The sequence below is a fragment of the Halichoerus grypus genome, chromosome 12 (genome assembly GCF_964656455.1).
Source record: "Halichoerus grypus chromosome 12, mHalGry1.hap1.1, whole genome shotgun sequence".
Lineage (NCBI taxonomy): Eukaryota > Metazoa > Chordata > Mammalia > Carnivora > Phocidae > Halichoerus > Halichoerus grypus.
Window position 1 is genome coordinate 92606860 of NC_135723.1, and position 18232 is coordinate 92625091.

At 50.6% G+C, this 18232-nt stretch overlaps 1 protein-coding gene across 1 annotated transcript in view; it reads right to left on the reverse strand.

Moving 5' to 3' along the window:
- Nucleotides 1–15306, reverse strand: part of PARP12 (poly(ADP-ribose) polymerase family member 12) — a 37801-nt gene extending 22495 nt beyond the window's left edge. Inside the window, exons 1-5 of the mRNA XM_036122776.2 lie at nucleotides 14963–15306; nucleotides 11250–11385; nucleotides 8240–8540; nucleotides 6510–6611; nucleotides 215–338 (exon numbers count right to left, since the gene is read on the reverse strand). Of these exons, the coding sequence (XP_035978669.1) occupies nucleotides 215–338; nucleotides 6510–6611; nucleotides 8240–8540; nucleotides 11250–11385; nucleotides 14963–15291 (992 nt within the window). The 5' untranslated portion in view covers nucleotides 15292–15306. The remainder of the gene's footprint in view (nucleotides 1–214; nucleotides 339–6509; nucleotides 6612–8239; nucleotides 8541–11249; nucleotides 11386–14962) is intronic.
- Between the last annotated feature and the right edge of the window lie 2926 nt (nucleotides 15307–18232).

Genomic DNA, 18232 nt, shown 5'->3' on the forward strand with positions numbered 1-18232 from the left:
AGGCACCAAACTGCAGTGTGAACATTAACTTCCAGTTTCCAGCCCAGAGCTGTCACCTCTGGACCAGGCTGGGGCGGAGGGAGGTTGCTGTGTGTGTGTGTGCGCGCGTGTGTGTGTGTGTGTGTGATCAAACCTCAACTCTGCTGTGTCTAAACTCCCCACACTGCACACAAAAGCCCAGGCACACAGCAGACCCAAGTGACATATTTCATACCTGTCTTTTCTGGGATTGCTATATGCCTCTTCAATAAGCTCCATCTTGTCCAAATCCTTCCACTTGCCTCTGTCCAAGAACTGCCATCGATACGGCAAATGGAAGTGAACTTTATTGCACTTATCTAAAATAAGAATATAAAGAAGTAAGACATCTTGGCAAGACACAGCGTGACCTAGTGCCGTGGTTCTCAACGGAGGTGGTACCGCCCACTGACCTAGGAACACTTTGGAGATCTGTGGGGAAGTCATTTTTAGTGCAGCCATACCTGAGCATCTAAATATTGAAATACTGTGTTTTGTTATACACACTTCCCTTTTATGCCTCCCCTTTTAACAGGACATTACGTCAATTTTTAAAAACACGTATGTTGGTAGGTTACATCATGTATGAATTGCATCTCACCAGTAAAGAAGCTGATAGTGAGAAGGCCAATCAGACTTCAGGGGGCAGTCTGATGACCCATTATCACTATACATGTAGCATGTGGACAAGAAGCGGTCACACCAAAAACGGAGCCAGATTCATCTCTACTAGAAATCCATCCAAACCCTGACACATCTGACCACAGGTAAGTCAGCAGTGTGGCTCCAGCCCACCTTGATCTTCTGGCTGCTAACACACCCCCTCAACACACCTCCATATCCCTGAAGGTGTTTATACATAATGCCCTACCCCTGCCAAAATACACAGAATGGCCCAGCTCTACAGTTCCCAGCCAGCCAGCCCCCTACATCTTCCCTGTGCTCCCTGGGACCTCTGTCTCTCCTAGCACATCCTGCCTGTCTCATCTGGAATGCACCCAACACTTTCTCTCTCCACCTTCCATTATCCTACACGAGGTGCTGGTACATCCCCAGAGAGGAAAGGCAGACTGGAGACAAAAGCGGCAGGAAGCTCTCTGTACTCTGGACCTACCTCCAAGGTATATGCTATTAGGTAGAAAGATACATGACAAGGTGCAGAATGCCTCTATTTGGGTAAAAAACAGAAAAGAAAAATTAGAGATACTCTGACTGAATACATAGATACACACATATTATTCCTTGCCGAGGGGAATTGGGTCACCAAAGTTACAAGGAGAGATTTCTGTTGTTTTCTATGTCTTCGGAATTCTGAACCACAAGAATATATTCCAAAAAACTAAATGTCTAGTTAAGTGGAAAAAGGTAAAAAACAGTGTGCGTAGTGCACTTATATGAGAAGGAAACCGACGGGACATACATACTTGGGCATGTATAAAATCTTTATGGAAGGATAGTCAAGGAACTGGTTAACAATGATTGTTTCTGGAGGGGATCTGGGTGCTAGAAAAAAGAGGTATGAAGGAAACATTTCTTACTGGCTGTCCTTTGTGCATCTTTAATTCATCTTTCAAAATAATGACAATGAAGCATGGCTAATTTGACACTTGAAAAAAATTAAAATTTTCTAAAATTCTATGTAGGGGCACCTGAGTGGCTCAGTCATTTAAGCGTCTGACTCTTGATTTCAGCTCAAGTCATGATCTCAGGTCATGGGATCGAGCCCACTTGGGCTCCATGCTCAATGGGGAGTCTGCTTGAAAGATTCTCTCCCTCTGCCCCTCCCCCCACTTTTGCACATGCACCTCACTCTCTAAAATAAATAAATCTTTAAAAATAAATAAACAAATAAAATAATAATAAAATTGTATGCAGCCTTTCAGGCACTCTCAATGCCACTTCTTCCCCACAGACTCTACAAAAGTTACCTTGGTTGGGGAGGACCATGGAGGAAGGTGAGCAGGCTGCCTGGGGTTGTCAAAGCCCAGGCCTGAGGCCAGGCAGGCAGGGCAGACAAGAACACCCAGCCAAGAAGACTCAGAGAATAAGAGAGACCCTAAGCGAGGCAATTCCCAAGTTCACCAAGGCTGGGTTCGGCCACTCTGGCCACTCAGGACATCCTGACTTGTCCTGAGTTACCGCATGGAGGGCTTACACCAAGCCAGGAGACCTCTTGGACTCTCTACCAGGGGTATGTACAATAGGATGATGATGAAGGGCCCAACCTGGATAGATAAGGCCACAGTCATGGTCCAGAGGTCATAACCAAATAAGATTTCTTGTTCCCTCCCTGAAGGGCACTAAGAAAATGATCAGGGTTAATAATCAGTGTTCAGTAACTGCACCTATAGACCCCGGCTCAGGTGAGTCCCGGACAGCCTAAAGAAAGACTCTCCCCTTAAGAAGGCCCCCTTCAGGGAAAGCACATCACCCACTGCTCTCCAGGCTGACACTTCCTTGGGAACGACACAGGGTCCTGGGGCCTCCAGTTCTTATTGTGAGCTCAGTGTGGAGCCCACATCACTCACAAGCCAGAAGGTGCCCAAGAAAAGAGGGTGCCATACAGGCCAACACAGCCATGGTGGCAGGTGAGAGCAGAGTCCCAGCTAATGAGGCCCCTTCTCTCCCTGGTCCTCTTGTCCCCTTTCTCAACTTCTTCTCCCTCCTTTTCATATTCCCTGCTTTGTTGTGGCATTCTAGAGTCTAGGCTTTCTGGAAGGTGAGTTGCACAAAACAAATTAATTTGGGAAACAAAGTACCACATCCACATACCCCTCCTTCCTACATCACTTGAAAGGACAGGCTGGAGAGAAGAACAAATCCAAAAATGCTGGAAAACAATAAATAGTGCCATCAAAAGACCAGCATCATTGAAGAATTCCTAAAATATGAAGCACACAGAATCAAACTGACAGAGTTAAAGAGAGAAAAACACACGTAAAATATGCAGAAGAGAGCTGCTATGGAAGTGGGAAGTATTGGGGGGGGGTGTCCTTAACAAACTCAGAGTTATATGTAACAAAAAGCAAGAAAGACCCCAGGCCAGTCACAATGAGAGTAACTGGGACCACCCACTTGAGCAGGCAGTCTCTCTGCACCCTGCTTGTGCCCAGCAACCTTGTTCTTTGCCCCAGTGAACATGTGGGTGTGGACAGAAGTGCTGGAGAGAAAGAGAAGCCATCAAAGCCCACACCCCATGGGCGCCTGGGTGGCTCAGTTGGTTAAGCGACTGCCTTCGGCTCAGGTCATGATCCCGGGGTCCTGGGATCGAGTCCCACATCGGGCTCCCGGCTCAGCGGGGAGCTTGCTTCTCCCTATGACCCTCTCCCCTCTCATGCTGTTTCTCTGTCTCTCTCTCTTTCTCTCAAATAAATAAATAAAATCTTTAAAAAAAAAAAAGCCCACACCCCACTCCAAGGATACAGGCCAGCAGCCCACGCCACCAAGCAAAACATGCTGTCTCTTCCCCACTAAGCCTGGATCAGAATCCGCATCACCAGCAGACCCCACGATTCTCAAGAATGTCTCCAAGGATGTCTCCAAGAGTAACCCAACACGTGAGGAAAAATAACACAGACGAGAAGCTAACTCACATAGAAGAATCAATACCTAAGGAATAATTAGAGTAAACAGATCAAGAACAACAGCTAGACCTAAACATGAAAGTGAAACCTATAAAATTGCTAGAAAAAAAACAACATAGAGCCATTTTCGGGGGCTTGGAACAGGCAAAGATTTTTAGGACACAAGAAACAAACTATAAAAAAAAAAAAGATACTAAAATAGTCATCGATATTGTAACTTTTATTCTTCAAAAGACACCATAAAGAAAATGAACATGAAAGACACAGACTGGGAGAATATATTTTCAATACCTCTAACAATGACTTGTATAAACAATACTCAAAACCCTCACAACTCAGTAATGAGAGATCAAACAATCCAATTAGAAAATGGGCAAAACAGTCACAAAACACCACATATTGTAGGATTCCATTTACATGAAACACCCAAGCAAATCCATAGAGAGAGGATATAAACCTGTAGTTGCCAGGAGCTGGGGGGCGGGGAGAATGCAGAGGCTGTTAATGGGCACAGCACCTCTTTGGGCTCATGAGATGACCTAATATTGACTTTATGATAGCTGCACAATTCCATAACTATGCTAAAAAACATTAAATGGGTGAATTGCATGGTATGTGAATTATACTTAATACCTCAATCAAGCAGTCATATAAAAAAAATTAGCAAAAAATTTAACCAGATACTTCACAGAAGACATACAAATGGCCAGTTAGTACATGAAAATAAACATGAAATATCATTATCATCAGGGAAATGTAAATTAAAACCACAATGAGATATCATTACTCATTAATTACAATCGCTAAAGTTTAAAAGAGTGACAATACCAAGTGTTAACAAGAACACAGAGCAACGAACTCCCCTACATTGCTGGTGGGAAGGTATACCTACTTTGGAAGACAGTGGCAGTTTCTTACAAAGTAAAACACATACTTACATGTTCCAGTAATTCCACATCTAGGCCTTCACTCAAGAGAAGTGAAAACAGAGATCCACATGAAAACTTGTACATATTTATAAAAGATTTATAAAAGCCAAAAACTTGAAACCCCTCAAATGTTCATCAAACATATGAATGGATAAACAAATCGTAGTCAATCCATGCAACAGAATACTACTCGGCAATAAAAAAGAATAAACTACTTATTTCCCAGAGTGGACAAATCACACAAACATGCTAAGTGAGCGAAGACAGAGACAGAAGAATACATGCTGTATGATTCCATTTATATGAAATTCTAGAAAGGGCCAATCTACAGTGACAAAAAGTACATCAGGGGCTGCATGGGGTAAGGAAATTGGGGGGTGAGGATTAACTGTAATGGGACAAAGGGACACTTTTAGAATTAGGAAACTGTTCCAATCTCTAAATTGTTATTATCAGAACTCAGTGTACACTGAAAAAATTTAAATATTTAAAATTTTACTGTGTGGGGGCACCTGGGTGGCTCAGTCATTAAGCGTCTGCCTTCGGCTCAGGTCATGATCCCAGGGTCCTGGGATTGAGCCCCGCATCGGGCTCCCTGCTCTGTGGGAAGCCTGCTTCTCCCTCTCCCACTCCCCCTGCTTGTGTTCCCTCTCTCGCTGTGTCTCTCTCTGTCAAATAAATAAATAAAATCTTTTTAAAAAAATAAAATAAAAATAAAAAAATAAAATTTTATTGTGTGTAAATTATAGCTCAATAATGTTGATTTTAAAAACATACATGTAGGGTCACCTGGGTGGCTCAGTCAGTTAAGCGTCTGCCTTCGGCTCAGGTCATGATCCCAGCGTCCTGGGATGGAGCCCTGCATCGGGCTCCATGCTCAGCAGGGAGCCTGCTTCTCCCTCTCCCTCTGCCTGCCTGTCTGCCTACTTGTGATCTCTCTCTCTCTGTCAAATAAATAAATTCTTTAAAAAAAAAAAACAACATACATGTATATATGACACACATATATGCTTGAGCTAGCATTCCAGCTTCCAGGAATCGAGGTATGGAAATACACATGCGTACTCAGATGCTCAGTGGAATATCACTCTAACTGGATACTACAGTTGCTTTTTAAAAATAAGGTGGACTTACACATACTAAGGCGGAAAAAAATCCCCAAGACACAATGTTAAGTAAAGAAAGCACGTTAAGGAGTACCTATCACATGTACCCATCTGTTGAAAAATATGCAAAACAAGCACCATGACCACACAGCACGTGTTTACCTTTGGGGAAGGCTGAAGGAGGGCTTCAGACTTTACTCTGTATTATTGGACTCTTTTACAAAGTGAAAGTAGTCCTGAATTGCTTGGGTGGCTTTTAAAGACTGAAAACGAAACAAGAAGTTTGGTGGTTGTTTTTTTAAGAGTCACCAAATTTGAGAAGGAAGCTTTCTTCAGTCAAAGCCCAGGACAAGAAGAAGAAGAAAACAAAGGTTTAGTGAAAATACAGATACACATGTACACACAAGAATTGCTACTTCTGATAAAAGAGGGACCATGGAGAGAAACCCCTAACTTAAGTTCTTGTTCCCCAAGAGCACACAGGGGCATCTCCTCCTCAGGGAGGGCTTTCTGGGTTTCTGAGGCATTTCTAAGTCTACAACTACCCTTTAGGAGGGACACTCATATTTGTTCCCACTAGACTGTTCCCACTATCTGTGCAGGTCTGTGACCTCATGCAAAGCAATCAAGGGTCAACAACACTTGACACTTTGCTGCATGAATCAGGTATGTTCCCAAAAACTCACCTATAGTCTGATTTCCAGAAATTAAATTCTTACCATCCTCAACTCCCCAACAAAATTGCTTGGCAGAAATGCCACCCCAGCTCACAATTAAGAAGGCCCTAACCCTCTCAGGACGGGGGAGAAGACCTTGAAATGAGAAGCAGCTGTCCCGCCTGCAAGTCGATGAAGGGGCTTCCTCTGACTTACCTTGAAAGCTACAACTTTTTCGGATGTGGTACAAGCAGATCTGATCACTCTCCTCTTGGTTAGCTGTGTTTGGGGACACAGAACCTGAACTATCTCTTCTTTCTACAAAGAAACATCACAAAGACGTATCAGCATCCATCAAAGCTTCTGATGTGGAGTCAGCATAGTTCAAGATACAAAGGAGAGAAAAGAGAATTCATTTCTCTGCAGAAGACAACAGTGGGCGAGGCAATCCTACAAAATCCTATGATGTTCAGGATGAAATTACCCTCAGACATGTAAGTGGACCCTCTGCTTTTTAGGGAGGAGCCAGGGAGCCCAACACCACACGGCTGCTTTCCAAATCCAGGATGCCGTGGAGGGACCCTTTTTTCTCAGCTCTGGCTATGCTCCTAATCTTAAAATGAAACCTCCTGAAGTAACTTTACGTTAATTATAAGAATTTTAATATAAAACAGGCACAGAGGTGATTTCAAAGTTTCTCTCTCCTAGTAGTGCTCTAATGAGACTTTACCTAACAATTACATTTACCACCGCGCCCCGCACCATACAAGCACATAAAACTCATTCGTAAACCTTCAGTATTCAGTAACACCTGTTATTTTGTTATTCATTTCCCTTTTTGTTTTTATAGGCCCCTCAAGACACCCACAGGGTGGGACTCAAAACCCACACCTTTGGAGCCTTTGAGGTCACCTCCCTTGCTCCCCAAGGGCAGGTAGCTTTCCCTCCCTTTCTAAGGCCATAATCCAATTGACACTCTTAAAGATATATTTAAAGCAAAACCTGTCTACCTCTAGCTTCCCACAATTGAAAGAAATTAACCCAAAATAACTGAAGAAAATGTAAAGAAAAAAACACATATGGCAAGGACAATTTTTAAATATAATAATCAGGTAAGATTAGAGTGTTAAGTTTGTTTGCTGGTAGTCCTAGCACTCACCTGATATTTTACGAAGTGGTCTAATAAAAATCCTAGATAACCCCTATTAAAGGTCTATTAAAATCCTACAGCCAACAAATGGTTTGATTGTACATTCTGGGGGTGAGGGGGCGGGGGGAAGCCCTGTGTCCTAGTCTTCAATGTAAAACCAGGGCCCAGGCCAGTGGCTAGCACGTGGCAAGCACACAAATTTGTTAACTGAAAGAATGGATAACCAGAATGGCCAGCCAACAGCTGATACTGTGAAATTCAAAGGACCCCAATGTGTCATAACTTCTCCAATGGACTACATTATTAATTTCCCACATAATAGGTAAAGAAATGCTTATTTAATAAGCAATCTCTGCTCAAAATTTCCCCATTTGCCTGTCACTAAACCTGATATTCCTTAAAAAAAAAAAAAAAAATCTAGACTCTTGATCATTCAACAAATGCCTGAGTGCCCATTGTGGGCCAGGCACTGTCTAGATGCTGGAGAGGAGTAGTGAACTAAGCAAATTTACAGGGACTAAAAAATTCCCTTTATTCATGTCAAGAAGAGAGCTGAAATTAAAATAGGCTTCATTCACTGCAGATCAGACCTGTCGGGAATTCATTCATAGTCAACATGAATTGGCATTTGTCTAGAATATCTTGCTTGTTCATGGCTATGATTTCAACTCATCTTCATAATGCCCACTAGCTGGGAAGAAATCACCAACTGCACTTTACTAAAAGCAGCACAGACTAGCCCGAGGTCACACATTCCATTAATGTGGAATCCAAGCGTCCCAGTCCAGAGCCTTACCAGAAGTCCCCTGTGGGCCCGGGGTAGGAGGGTGCCCTCTGCTGGGGGTGGAGTTCTTATTCTTGATGTCATGAGCATTTCTGTAAATGGAAGGCAGCCTGCTCACCAGATCTGAGCTCATGCCCAACTTCTCCAGTTTTTCCAGATTCTCAGCATTAGAGATATCATGTGATCTCTTACAGCTAGTGCCAAACTTGCATTCGCCCTGTAAAAAATACTGGCAAATATGGAGTTTGATACACTGCTTTTGAAAGGAACAAGAGCCGTATGGTCCATCTCCTTTGTTATAATGAAGGCAGATCTGTTGACAGAAAAGGAAAAAACACCAGCTTAGGAAGGCCTCACAGGACACCACCCTCCCTCCTGACCAGCGCACAGTCACAAGAGGTTCCTCTAAAGACCTAGCCAAAGCTGTGATTCTGTCCTCCTCACAAGCCACAGAGCTATGAGAACATCCCCCACTCTAGATGGACAGCTGCTAATGTATGCCCTTGGATAAAATGGGAACTGGGTAGACAGCAGAATGTACAGAATAAGCCCTTCCACTGGGAAAATCCAAAGAACTTCCAACTGATCAGAGCTGCTCCCTTCATAGGAGACATTTCAATGTAACTCATATAGCAGCATGCTAACAACCCTCATACTCCACCTACAACCTTCCCCCATTGACTCACCAACACTCTCTAAGCCAGGCCTCATCTCACCATCTTCCTTTTTCTGAAATTCAGGGTCAAAGAGGCTCTGAGTATTTAAAGCATCTTAGAGAAGGCCAAATACAGTCCTTGCATTTCTCAGGAGCAAACGGAAACTCAGAGAAGTTCACCAGCTTGCCCTAGGTCACACAGCTATCTACATTTGGCATGTACAACGTCTGTTGAATTGGGTTGTTGGTAAAGCTGGAACTTGAACTTGAACCAACTGCTCCTTCTCTACATTCCAAATTCCTGGAGATGAGAACAGGCCAGAGACCACCAAGGGCCTACTATGCAATTCACAGGCATTACACTAAACAAGAGGTAGAAATGAAGCAGAGGGCTGCAGAACCCAGACTTAAATCAGTAGGAACTCTACTCTGGGGATGGAAGCCCCAAGGGAAAAGGCCCTAACATTGATTTTGCCACTTACAAGATGCCTGACCTTAGGCAGGCCGTTCACTAGCTCTGAGTTACAGCTTTTGAATCCCTAAAATGGGAATAATGCCACCTACATCACTAGGCTATCATGAGGATTAAATGGGAAATACACAAAGTGGCTAATACAAATGTCCTGGAACATAGCAGGTGCTCCATTCATGGTGGTAGCCCCTGACTGCTCATCTGATAAGGTGACTAGCCTGAGAGCAGAAGGCCTGGCAGGAAAGCTGCACTGGGTCCGAATTTATGGTCACAACTCCCAGTTGCTGGCACTGTGTTCTGAAGCAACCTGCACACCCAAGTACACAAGAGGCTACACACTCCAGACTGGTCACTTTCTGATTCATTTTTCATACTGACAAGATGATCTCTCCAAAACATTAATGCCCACTCTCCAAACACAACCCCCAAACCCAACTCCTTCCCATGATACTGAAGGCTGCATGGATGAGTCTCCATTCACCCATTTCTCCTCCTTCCCTCTCCCATCCTAAATCCAAGTTGTGCTGACCTACATGCTGTCCCCTGACCATGCCAGTTCCATCCTCTCTGTGCCCCCTTCTTCCCAGACCTTCATCCTTCATGCATCCTTCAGCCTTCAGAGCATGCACCATCTACCCAGGACGCACTCCCAGGCGCCCCAACTGTGCCCCAGGGACCAGAGTGCTGACTTCTACTGCAGCATCTACAACAGCACCTTGCAATCACATGCTGACTTGTCTGTCTCACCCAGTAAATGTGCCTCCTGGAAGGGCAGCACAGGGTCTTTGCTCTCCTTTTCACCAGTGCCTAACCCATAGTGGATAGTCAATAAAGTTTAGCTGAATTAAATCAATACTAATTTTCAAAAGGCAAAAGGAAAAAGTTAATACCTATTATGTGCCCATCACTAAGCCATGTAGCGCCTTTCTCAAATGGGTGGTTTTAATTGAATAATATGGAAGCATTTTCATTAAAACAGGTCAATCTAATCTCTGTAGCCTTACCCCAGAAACAGTGCCAGAGCATCCCACAAACCTGTGCTGTCCACAGGACACACCACTCAGATCTGCTGCTGCCCTTGGGAGCCACCACCTTATTCACACAGAGACCATGCTCCCATAGGCTGCTGCCAGGCAACGATGAGCTACTTTAGCTCAGAACTTCCCGCTGGCCAGGCAGAAGCTCTCCTGAATTGTGCTACAGTCAGGGTCTCTTCCTACCCAGGCCTCTTCCTTTCCCCAATCCTGCCACATCACTGCCCAGAGGCTCCCCACCTTCTGCTCCCTCTCCACTCCATCTCTTGCACTTTGATCCCATCTTGGTGTCTGCTTCTCAGAGGACCCAAACTAGTACATAGTCATTGCAGCAAGATTTGGGTAACATCTGAAATGCATTATGAGAATCCACATCAACAAAAGTTCCAAATTCCCTAGGTGCAACTGACTTAGTAGAGAGAGCATCATCTGCCTGTCAGCATCTCTTAAAAGTTTCCTCACAGACAGACCCCCTGGGTCTGGCAATAATACGTGGTTCCAAGTCCTGCTAGATGGGGACGAGCCGGCTGGAGTCTCTCATCCCCTCATCCCTATGCAAGGAACACCTTGCTGCAGCCACCGGCCAAACAGACTCCCCCAACCTCAAAGAAGCCCGGCAAAGGAGGTGCCAGCCCAAATGCAATAGAAGGAAAGGCGGCTTCTAGACGGGCCAAGTTTGGCCCAAGGTCACAGGTATAAAAATCAGCAGAGCCACGAATGCAATCCAGGTCTCCTCCAAGCAGATCCCAGTGGTCACTATGGGGTCCTTGGCTTCTCTTCTGCCATAATATTTCCTATCTTCCAACCTTCTGGCTTCTCCCCCATCACTTACACACATACACACCCCCTCCTGGAACTCACCTCTGGCAAAAGCCAGGGGTCATTCTGAAACAAAAGCTGGCAAAGCTCACTGTAGCTGAGGTGGTCAACACCGTGAGTTCTCAGCACACTCAGGTTGTGATCTGTCGTCAAGCTGTGACTGTTTCTACAGTTCTTCCTGCAAAGAAGCAGAGCTGGTATCACAGTTCAGCTGCGCCTCCCCAAAATTCTTATGCTGGAGTTCTAACCCCCCAGTGACTGTATTTGGAGATAGATTATAAAGAGGTAATCAATGGGGTGCCTGGGTGGCTCAGTTGGCTAAGTGTCTGCCTTCGGCTTAGGTCATTGTCTCAGGGTCCTGGGATCGAGCCCCAAGTCAAGCTCCCTGCTCAGCGGGGAGTCTGCCTCTCCCTTCCCTCTGCCCTTCCCCCCTGCTTGTACACTCTCTCACACATAAATAAAATCTTTTAAAAAGTTAAAAAAAAAAAAGTTAAAAATATCAAGTTAGAAAGAGGTTGCTGGGGTAGAGGACCTAATCCAATCTGACTGAAGTTTTTCTAAGAAGATGAAATAAAAACACAGGTTCACACATGTAAGGACACAGGAAGAAGATACCATCTGCAAGCCAAGGAGAGAGGCCTCAGAAAGAAATCAATCCTGCCTTGATCTTAGACCTCCAGCCTTGAGAATTGTGAGAAGTTTCTATTTAAGCCCCCAGTCTGGGGTACTTTGCTATGGCTGCCTGAACAAACTCATACAACTCGTAAAATCAGTCTTTAAGATAATTTTTCAGGAACAGTTCTTGACATTGCATAGCAGCACCAGAGAAAAATCAGCATGTTTATACAATGAAAAAACCATAATGCTTATTTACAAAGGAAGAGATAGTACCTTGCAAGTTCTAGGGACCAGGACAGCACCTCTTATCAGTGTCTGGTAAGAATGACAGGGCCATTCCCCAAGCAGTCACAGCATGCCAGTCAGTGGGCACTTAGCAGACACTTAAACAATGGCTGAATAAATGCGCGTGGACACCTATGGTTAAAGGTATGTGTACACCCACTGGTGCCTTGAGGCCCAGCCCTCTTCTCTGCTTCCCTCCTCTGTTCTTTCCATTAACAAGCCCCTGTTGAACATTCACCGTGAGTCAGGCCCTGGCACACGCCCTGATGATCCAAAGTCTTCAAATGATCACCCAGGTCACCAGGACGCGGACGAGTTAGGCAAATATCATTTGCTTTACTCAGACACGGCCAAACCTCAAAGGTCATGCTTATTATAAGCATTTCAAAAGAAAGCCGAACCCCTGATTGACTCCCCCAAGCCAGCACCTTCCGTAGGCTCCCCCATCTCAGTAAAAGACAACTTCCCTCTTCCACGGCACAGCCCAACAACCGTGGAGTCATGTGGACTCTTCCCCTTTTCTACTCTAGCGGAAGTGACAGATACGGAGAGGATTCTAAGATGGCTGGGCAAGTGCAAGGTCAGCCGTGCTCAGAATATATCAGTGCAGACAGGAGGTGCCCCTCCTGAGCCTGAGAGAAGTGGAGAAGCAATCAAGGGACAGTGCCTGGAAGGTGTCAAGCCTGGGCCAAATATTTAGGTTGAGGAACCAAGCAAGGAAAGAAAAGAAAAACATTCTAGGCAAACTTGCTGCCACCAAGATTACGATGACGAGGATGGTGACAACAGCTGCTAAAACTTGTTGAGCATTTATCACAAACGAGGGATTACCTGAAGGTTTTATAAGTCATTCAGTCCTCAACAAGCCCATGAGGTGAGTTAGATATTATCCTCATTTTGCAGATGAGGGAACTGAGGCTTGGATATAAAGTCGCTTGCCCAAGATCATGGAGCTAGTAAGGAACAGAGCCAGGATTGAAACAAGGTAGGCTGGTCTTGGGATTGTGCTCTTAACCACCATGCTCACTGCCCCTAAGCACAGGACAGAAGTCAGGGACCTGGGACCCTTCCCAGCTGTCACCAATGAGCAAAAACAGGAGCCATGATCTGTTTCTGAAATAGCTGACGCTGTGGTTCAGAAAGACAAGCAGAGTAATAGAGAAAGCATCGAAATGGCAGCCAACCACACCCACTCTCCCTTATGTGACCCAAAAGCAGTCAGGGAAGGAAGGTTCAAGAAACCATCCTAGGTGAACCAGAAGGAAAATGGAACCGAGAAGAATGAAAAAGAAAGCTCAGAATCATCTAGGCCAGTAGGTATCAGACTTCCAGATTTCCAAGACAAACACAATCCAACTCCAAATTTTGGGAACTGGCTGGAGAACAGGGCTTCTGTCTTTGTTTTACCAAACACCGACATTAACAAGATCCATCAGTTATCCCCATCATTCAATCCATCTATCCATCACTTATCATGTCCACATTCTTCTCCAGATGCTGCTCCTCATTCTCCCCTGAGGGGACACTTCTCCACCAGTTCCTGAGGGCCCAGTTGCCCTGAGGTTCCACCCTCAGCCTCCACCTCAGATCTGGCCTGCTCCTGGGGCTGCAGCGTTGGCATACACCAATCAATAACTCCCAAACCAGCACCTGGGACCCTGACCGTGCTCCCAGGCTTCAGACTTGGCTAGCTGTCCCTGGGCACACTTCTCCTGCTCTCTCAGCCAATAAGAAAGAAAAGGAAGAATCATCCTTCAGTCGGTAATAAGGGAAAAAAAAGAAGTATGAGTCATCTCTCAGTCAACAGTAAGAAAACAGCCATCACCTCTCTCCCATCCTGTCACCACACTCACACCAACTTCCCGTCTCTCAAATTTCTCACAAACACATCCCTCCCTCTTAAGGTCTTAGCTGGGCCTTGGAATATTCTAATCAAGCTATTTCTGAGCAGCTGCCTCCCGGGGGGGGGGGGGGGGGCACATTTCCCACTCTCACCTCCTTGCATCTAGGCATGAGGGGGGTCATGAGACATCTCGTGGTCCAGGGGATGTGTGGAAAGATACCTACCACGTCCAGACCCGGCCATATAAAAACCTCCCACCAACCCTCCACCGCCCATCTCCACCTGCTCCCTGTAACCTGATAACCAGAATGGCCGTAAGAGCCACGCTTGAGGAGGCTGAGTCTAGGTCCGCCAACCTGGGTCCCTGAAGGACTGCATGGATCAAGACCCCGACCTCATGCTGACTAGTGGACCTGATGTGAGCAAGAAACAACATCTACTGTGTTAAGCCAGGAAAAAAAAAAAAAAGAAAGAAAGAAAAGAAAGGGAGGGAGGAGAGAGAGGGGAAAAAAGTCAAGAAAAAAGGAGCCAATTCTTCTACATAAATGGACTAGCTTCTGAACAGGAGCACGCATTTTCTTCCAAATGCTACAGAAGCCACTGCCAGCTTGGAAGCAGGTGAGCAAGAGTGGAGACAGGTTTGAAGATGCCTCGGCTGCCGGGCGGAGAGAGCCCCGGCTGTGTGGCCCTCAGACTCCGCTCGCAGAGCGGGGCCTCGGGGAGCGCCAGAAGCCAGCCGCGGCCGCCTCTCCTCTGGAGAGCCCCCCCCACCCCCGCCACACCCCGGGTGTCCCACCGGCTACCGCACTCCAAGTCACTCTCTGCGGCTGCGGGGGGGGGGGGGGACACCGTAAACCCCGAGTCCCTCACACAGCGCCCGGTATTCAGTAGGTGCTCAATAAACGTTCGCGGACGAGAACTAAGGCGGAGAGGCCGGGGAACGGCCCCCTCCTGTTGTCCCCACACTTTAAGGGGGGGCCCCTCGTCGGGCTCCCGGAGCGGCGCTTACCCGGCCCTCATGAACTTGCAGGCCCCGTAGACCAAGAACTTGCAGAGGTGCAGCTGCGCGCACAGCCCCACGCAGCCCGCCTTGGGGCTCTGGTGCGCGCGGCACAGGCGCAGCGCCGAGACGGCCAGCACGACGCGCTTGGCGGGCAGCACGCCGCCCGCGCCCGCCCGCGTCGCCACCGCGAAGCGGCCGCGCTCCCGCAGCAGCTGCTCCAGCGCGTCGGCGCCGACGCCCTCCCGCAAGCGGCGCCGCAGCTCCTCCAGCTCCAAGGCGCCCCCGGCCGCGCACAGCACCTGGGTCACCTCGCCGAGGACGGCGGCCTGGGCCATGGCCGCGGCGGCGGGGGCGTGCTGCCCGTCGGAGTGCGGCTGAGCGGACGCCGGCGGCGGCCGACGCGGGCTGGGCGGGCGGCTCCCGCGGGGTGCAGACGCCAGCTGGAAGCGAAAGCGAAAGCGCCCCGGGGCCCGAGAAAACGAAACCCGTGCCGCCTCACCACGCCCACCGGCCCGCAGCTGAGGGGGCTCGGCGCCTTCCGGCCTCAGGGCCCCCAGCTGTGCGCAGCCGCCGGGCTCCGCCGCCCGGCTCCGGGGCCCGCTCCTCCGCTCCGTCGGCGGCCGGGGCGGGGGGCGGGACGAGGGAGGGGGCGATGCGGGGACCCCGACAGTGGGTCTCCCGCGCTTGAGGCAGAAGCAGGCACGTCCTTCGGGGCAGCGCCTCGCGGCTCTCGAAGCGCCTTCACCTAGTGGCCGGGGGCGGAGACGCCCGGGCCGTGCGCAGCTCCCGCTGAGGCCCCGAGCGTTTGGAAATCGCGCGCTCGCCAGACCCCGGTACCTCTCCGCCCGCGCGCTGGCCGAGCCGGCCGGGACGCCCGCCCCCCTGGCGACCGAGTCGGGCAGCCCCGACGGCTCCCGACGACGCGGGGTGGGGAGTGCGGGGGCCATGGGCCTGGTCTCTCACACGCGCGCGCGCGCGACAGCAATCACGACGTGGGGTGGGGGTGCGGGGGCCACGGGCCGGGTCTCTCTCTCACACACGACAGCAATCACGACGCGGGGTGGGGGGTGCGGGGGCCACGGGCCTGGTCTCACACACACACGACAGCAATCACGACGCGGGGTAGGGGGTGCGGGGGCCACGGGCCTGGTCTCTCTCACACACACGACAGCAATCACGACGCGGGGTGGGGGTGCGGGGGCCACGGGCCTGGTCTCTCTCACACACACACACACGACAGCAATCACGACGCGGGGTGGGGGGTGCGGGGGCCACGGGCCTGGTCTCACACACACACGACAGCAATCACGACGCGGGGTAGGGGGTGCGGGGGCCACGGGCCTGGTCTCTCTCACACACACGACAGCAATCACGACGCGGGGTGGGGGGTGCGGGGGCCACGGGCCTGGTCTCTCACACACACACAAACGACAGCAATCACGACGCGGGGTGGGGGGTGCGGGGGCCACGGGCCTGGTCTCTCTCTCACACACACACGACAGCAATCACGACGCGGGGTGGGGGGTGCGGGGGCCACGGGCCTGGTCTCTCTCACACACACACACACACACGACAGCAATCACGACGCGGGGTGGGGGGTGCGGGGGCCACGGGCCTGGTCTCTCTCACACACACACACACACACGACAGCAATCACGACGCGGGGTGGGGGGTGCGGGGGCCACGGGCCTGGTCTCTCTCACACACACACGACAGCAATCACGACGCGGGGTGGGGGGTGCGGGGGCCACGGGCCTGGTCTCTCTCACACACGCGCGCGCGCGCGACAGCAATCACGACGCGGGGTGGGGGGTGCGGGGGCCACGGGCCTGGTCTCTCTCACACGACAGCAATCACGACGCGGGGTGGGGGGTGCGGGGGCCACGGGCCTGGTCTCTCTCACACACACACGACAGCAATCACGACGTGGGGTGGGGGGTGCGGGGGCCACGGGCCTGGTCTCTCTCACACACGCGGGCGCGCGCGCGACAGCAATCACGACGTGGGGTGGGGGGTGCGGGGGCCACGGGCCTGGTCTCACACAAGCGCGTGTGCGACAGCAATCACGACGTGGGGTGGGGGGTGCGGGGGCCACGGGCCTGGTCTCTCTCTCACACACACACGACAGCAATCACGACGCGGGGTGGGGGGTGCGGGGGCCACGGGCCTGGTCTCTCTCACACACACACACGACAGCAATCACGACGCGGGGTGGGGGGTGCGGGGGCCACGGGCCGGGTCTCTCTCTCACACACACACGACAGCAATCACGACGCGGGGTGGGGGGTGCGGGGGCCACGGGCCGGGTCTCTCTCACACACACACACGACAGCAATCACGACGCGGGGTGGGGGGTGCGGGGGCCACGGGCCTGGTCTCTCTCACACACACACACACGACAGCAATCACGACGCGGGGTGGGGGGTGCGGGGGCCACGGGCCTGGTCTCTCTCACACACACAAACGACAGCAATCACGACGCGGGGTGGGGGGTGCGGGGGCCACGGGCCTGGTCTCTCTCTCACACACGACAGCAATCACGACGCGGGGTGGGGGGTGCGGGGGCCACGGGCCTGGTCTCTCTCACACACACACACGACAGCAATCACGACGCGGGGTGGGGGGTGCGGGGGCCACGGGCCTGGTCTCTCTCTCACACACGACAGCAATCACGACGCGGGGTGGGGGGTGCGGGGGCCACGGGCCTGGTCTCACACACACACACGACAGCAATCACGACGGGGGGTGCGGGGGCCACGGGCCTGGTCTCTCTCACACACACACACGACAGCAATCACGACGCGGGGTGGGGGGTGCGGGGGCCACGGGCCTGGTCTCTCTCACACACACAAACGACAGCAATCACGACGCGGGGTGGGGAGTGCGGGGGCCACGGGCCTGGTCTCTCTCTCACACACGACAGCAATCACGACGCGGGGTGGGGGGTGCGGGGGCCACGGGCCTGGTCTCTCTCTCACACACACACGACAGCAATCACGACGCGGGGTGGGGGGTGCGGGGGCCACGGGCCTGGTCTCTCTCACACACACACACGACAGCAATCACGACGCGGGGTGGGGGCTGCGGGGGCCACGGGCCGGGTCTCTCTCACACACACACACGACAGCAGTCACGACGCGGGGTGGGGGGTGCGGGGGCCACGGGCCTGGTCTCTCTCTCACACACACACACGACAGCAATCACGATGCGGGGTGGGGGGTGCGGGGGCCACGGGCCTGGTCTCTCTCTCTCTCACACACACACACGACAGCAATC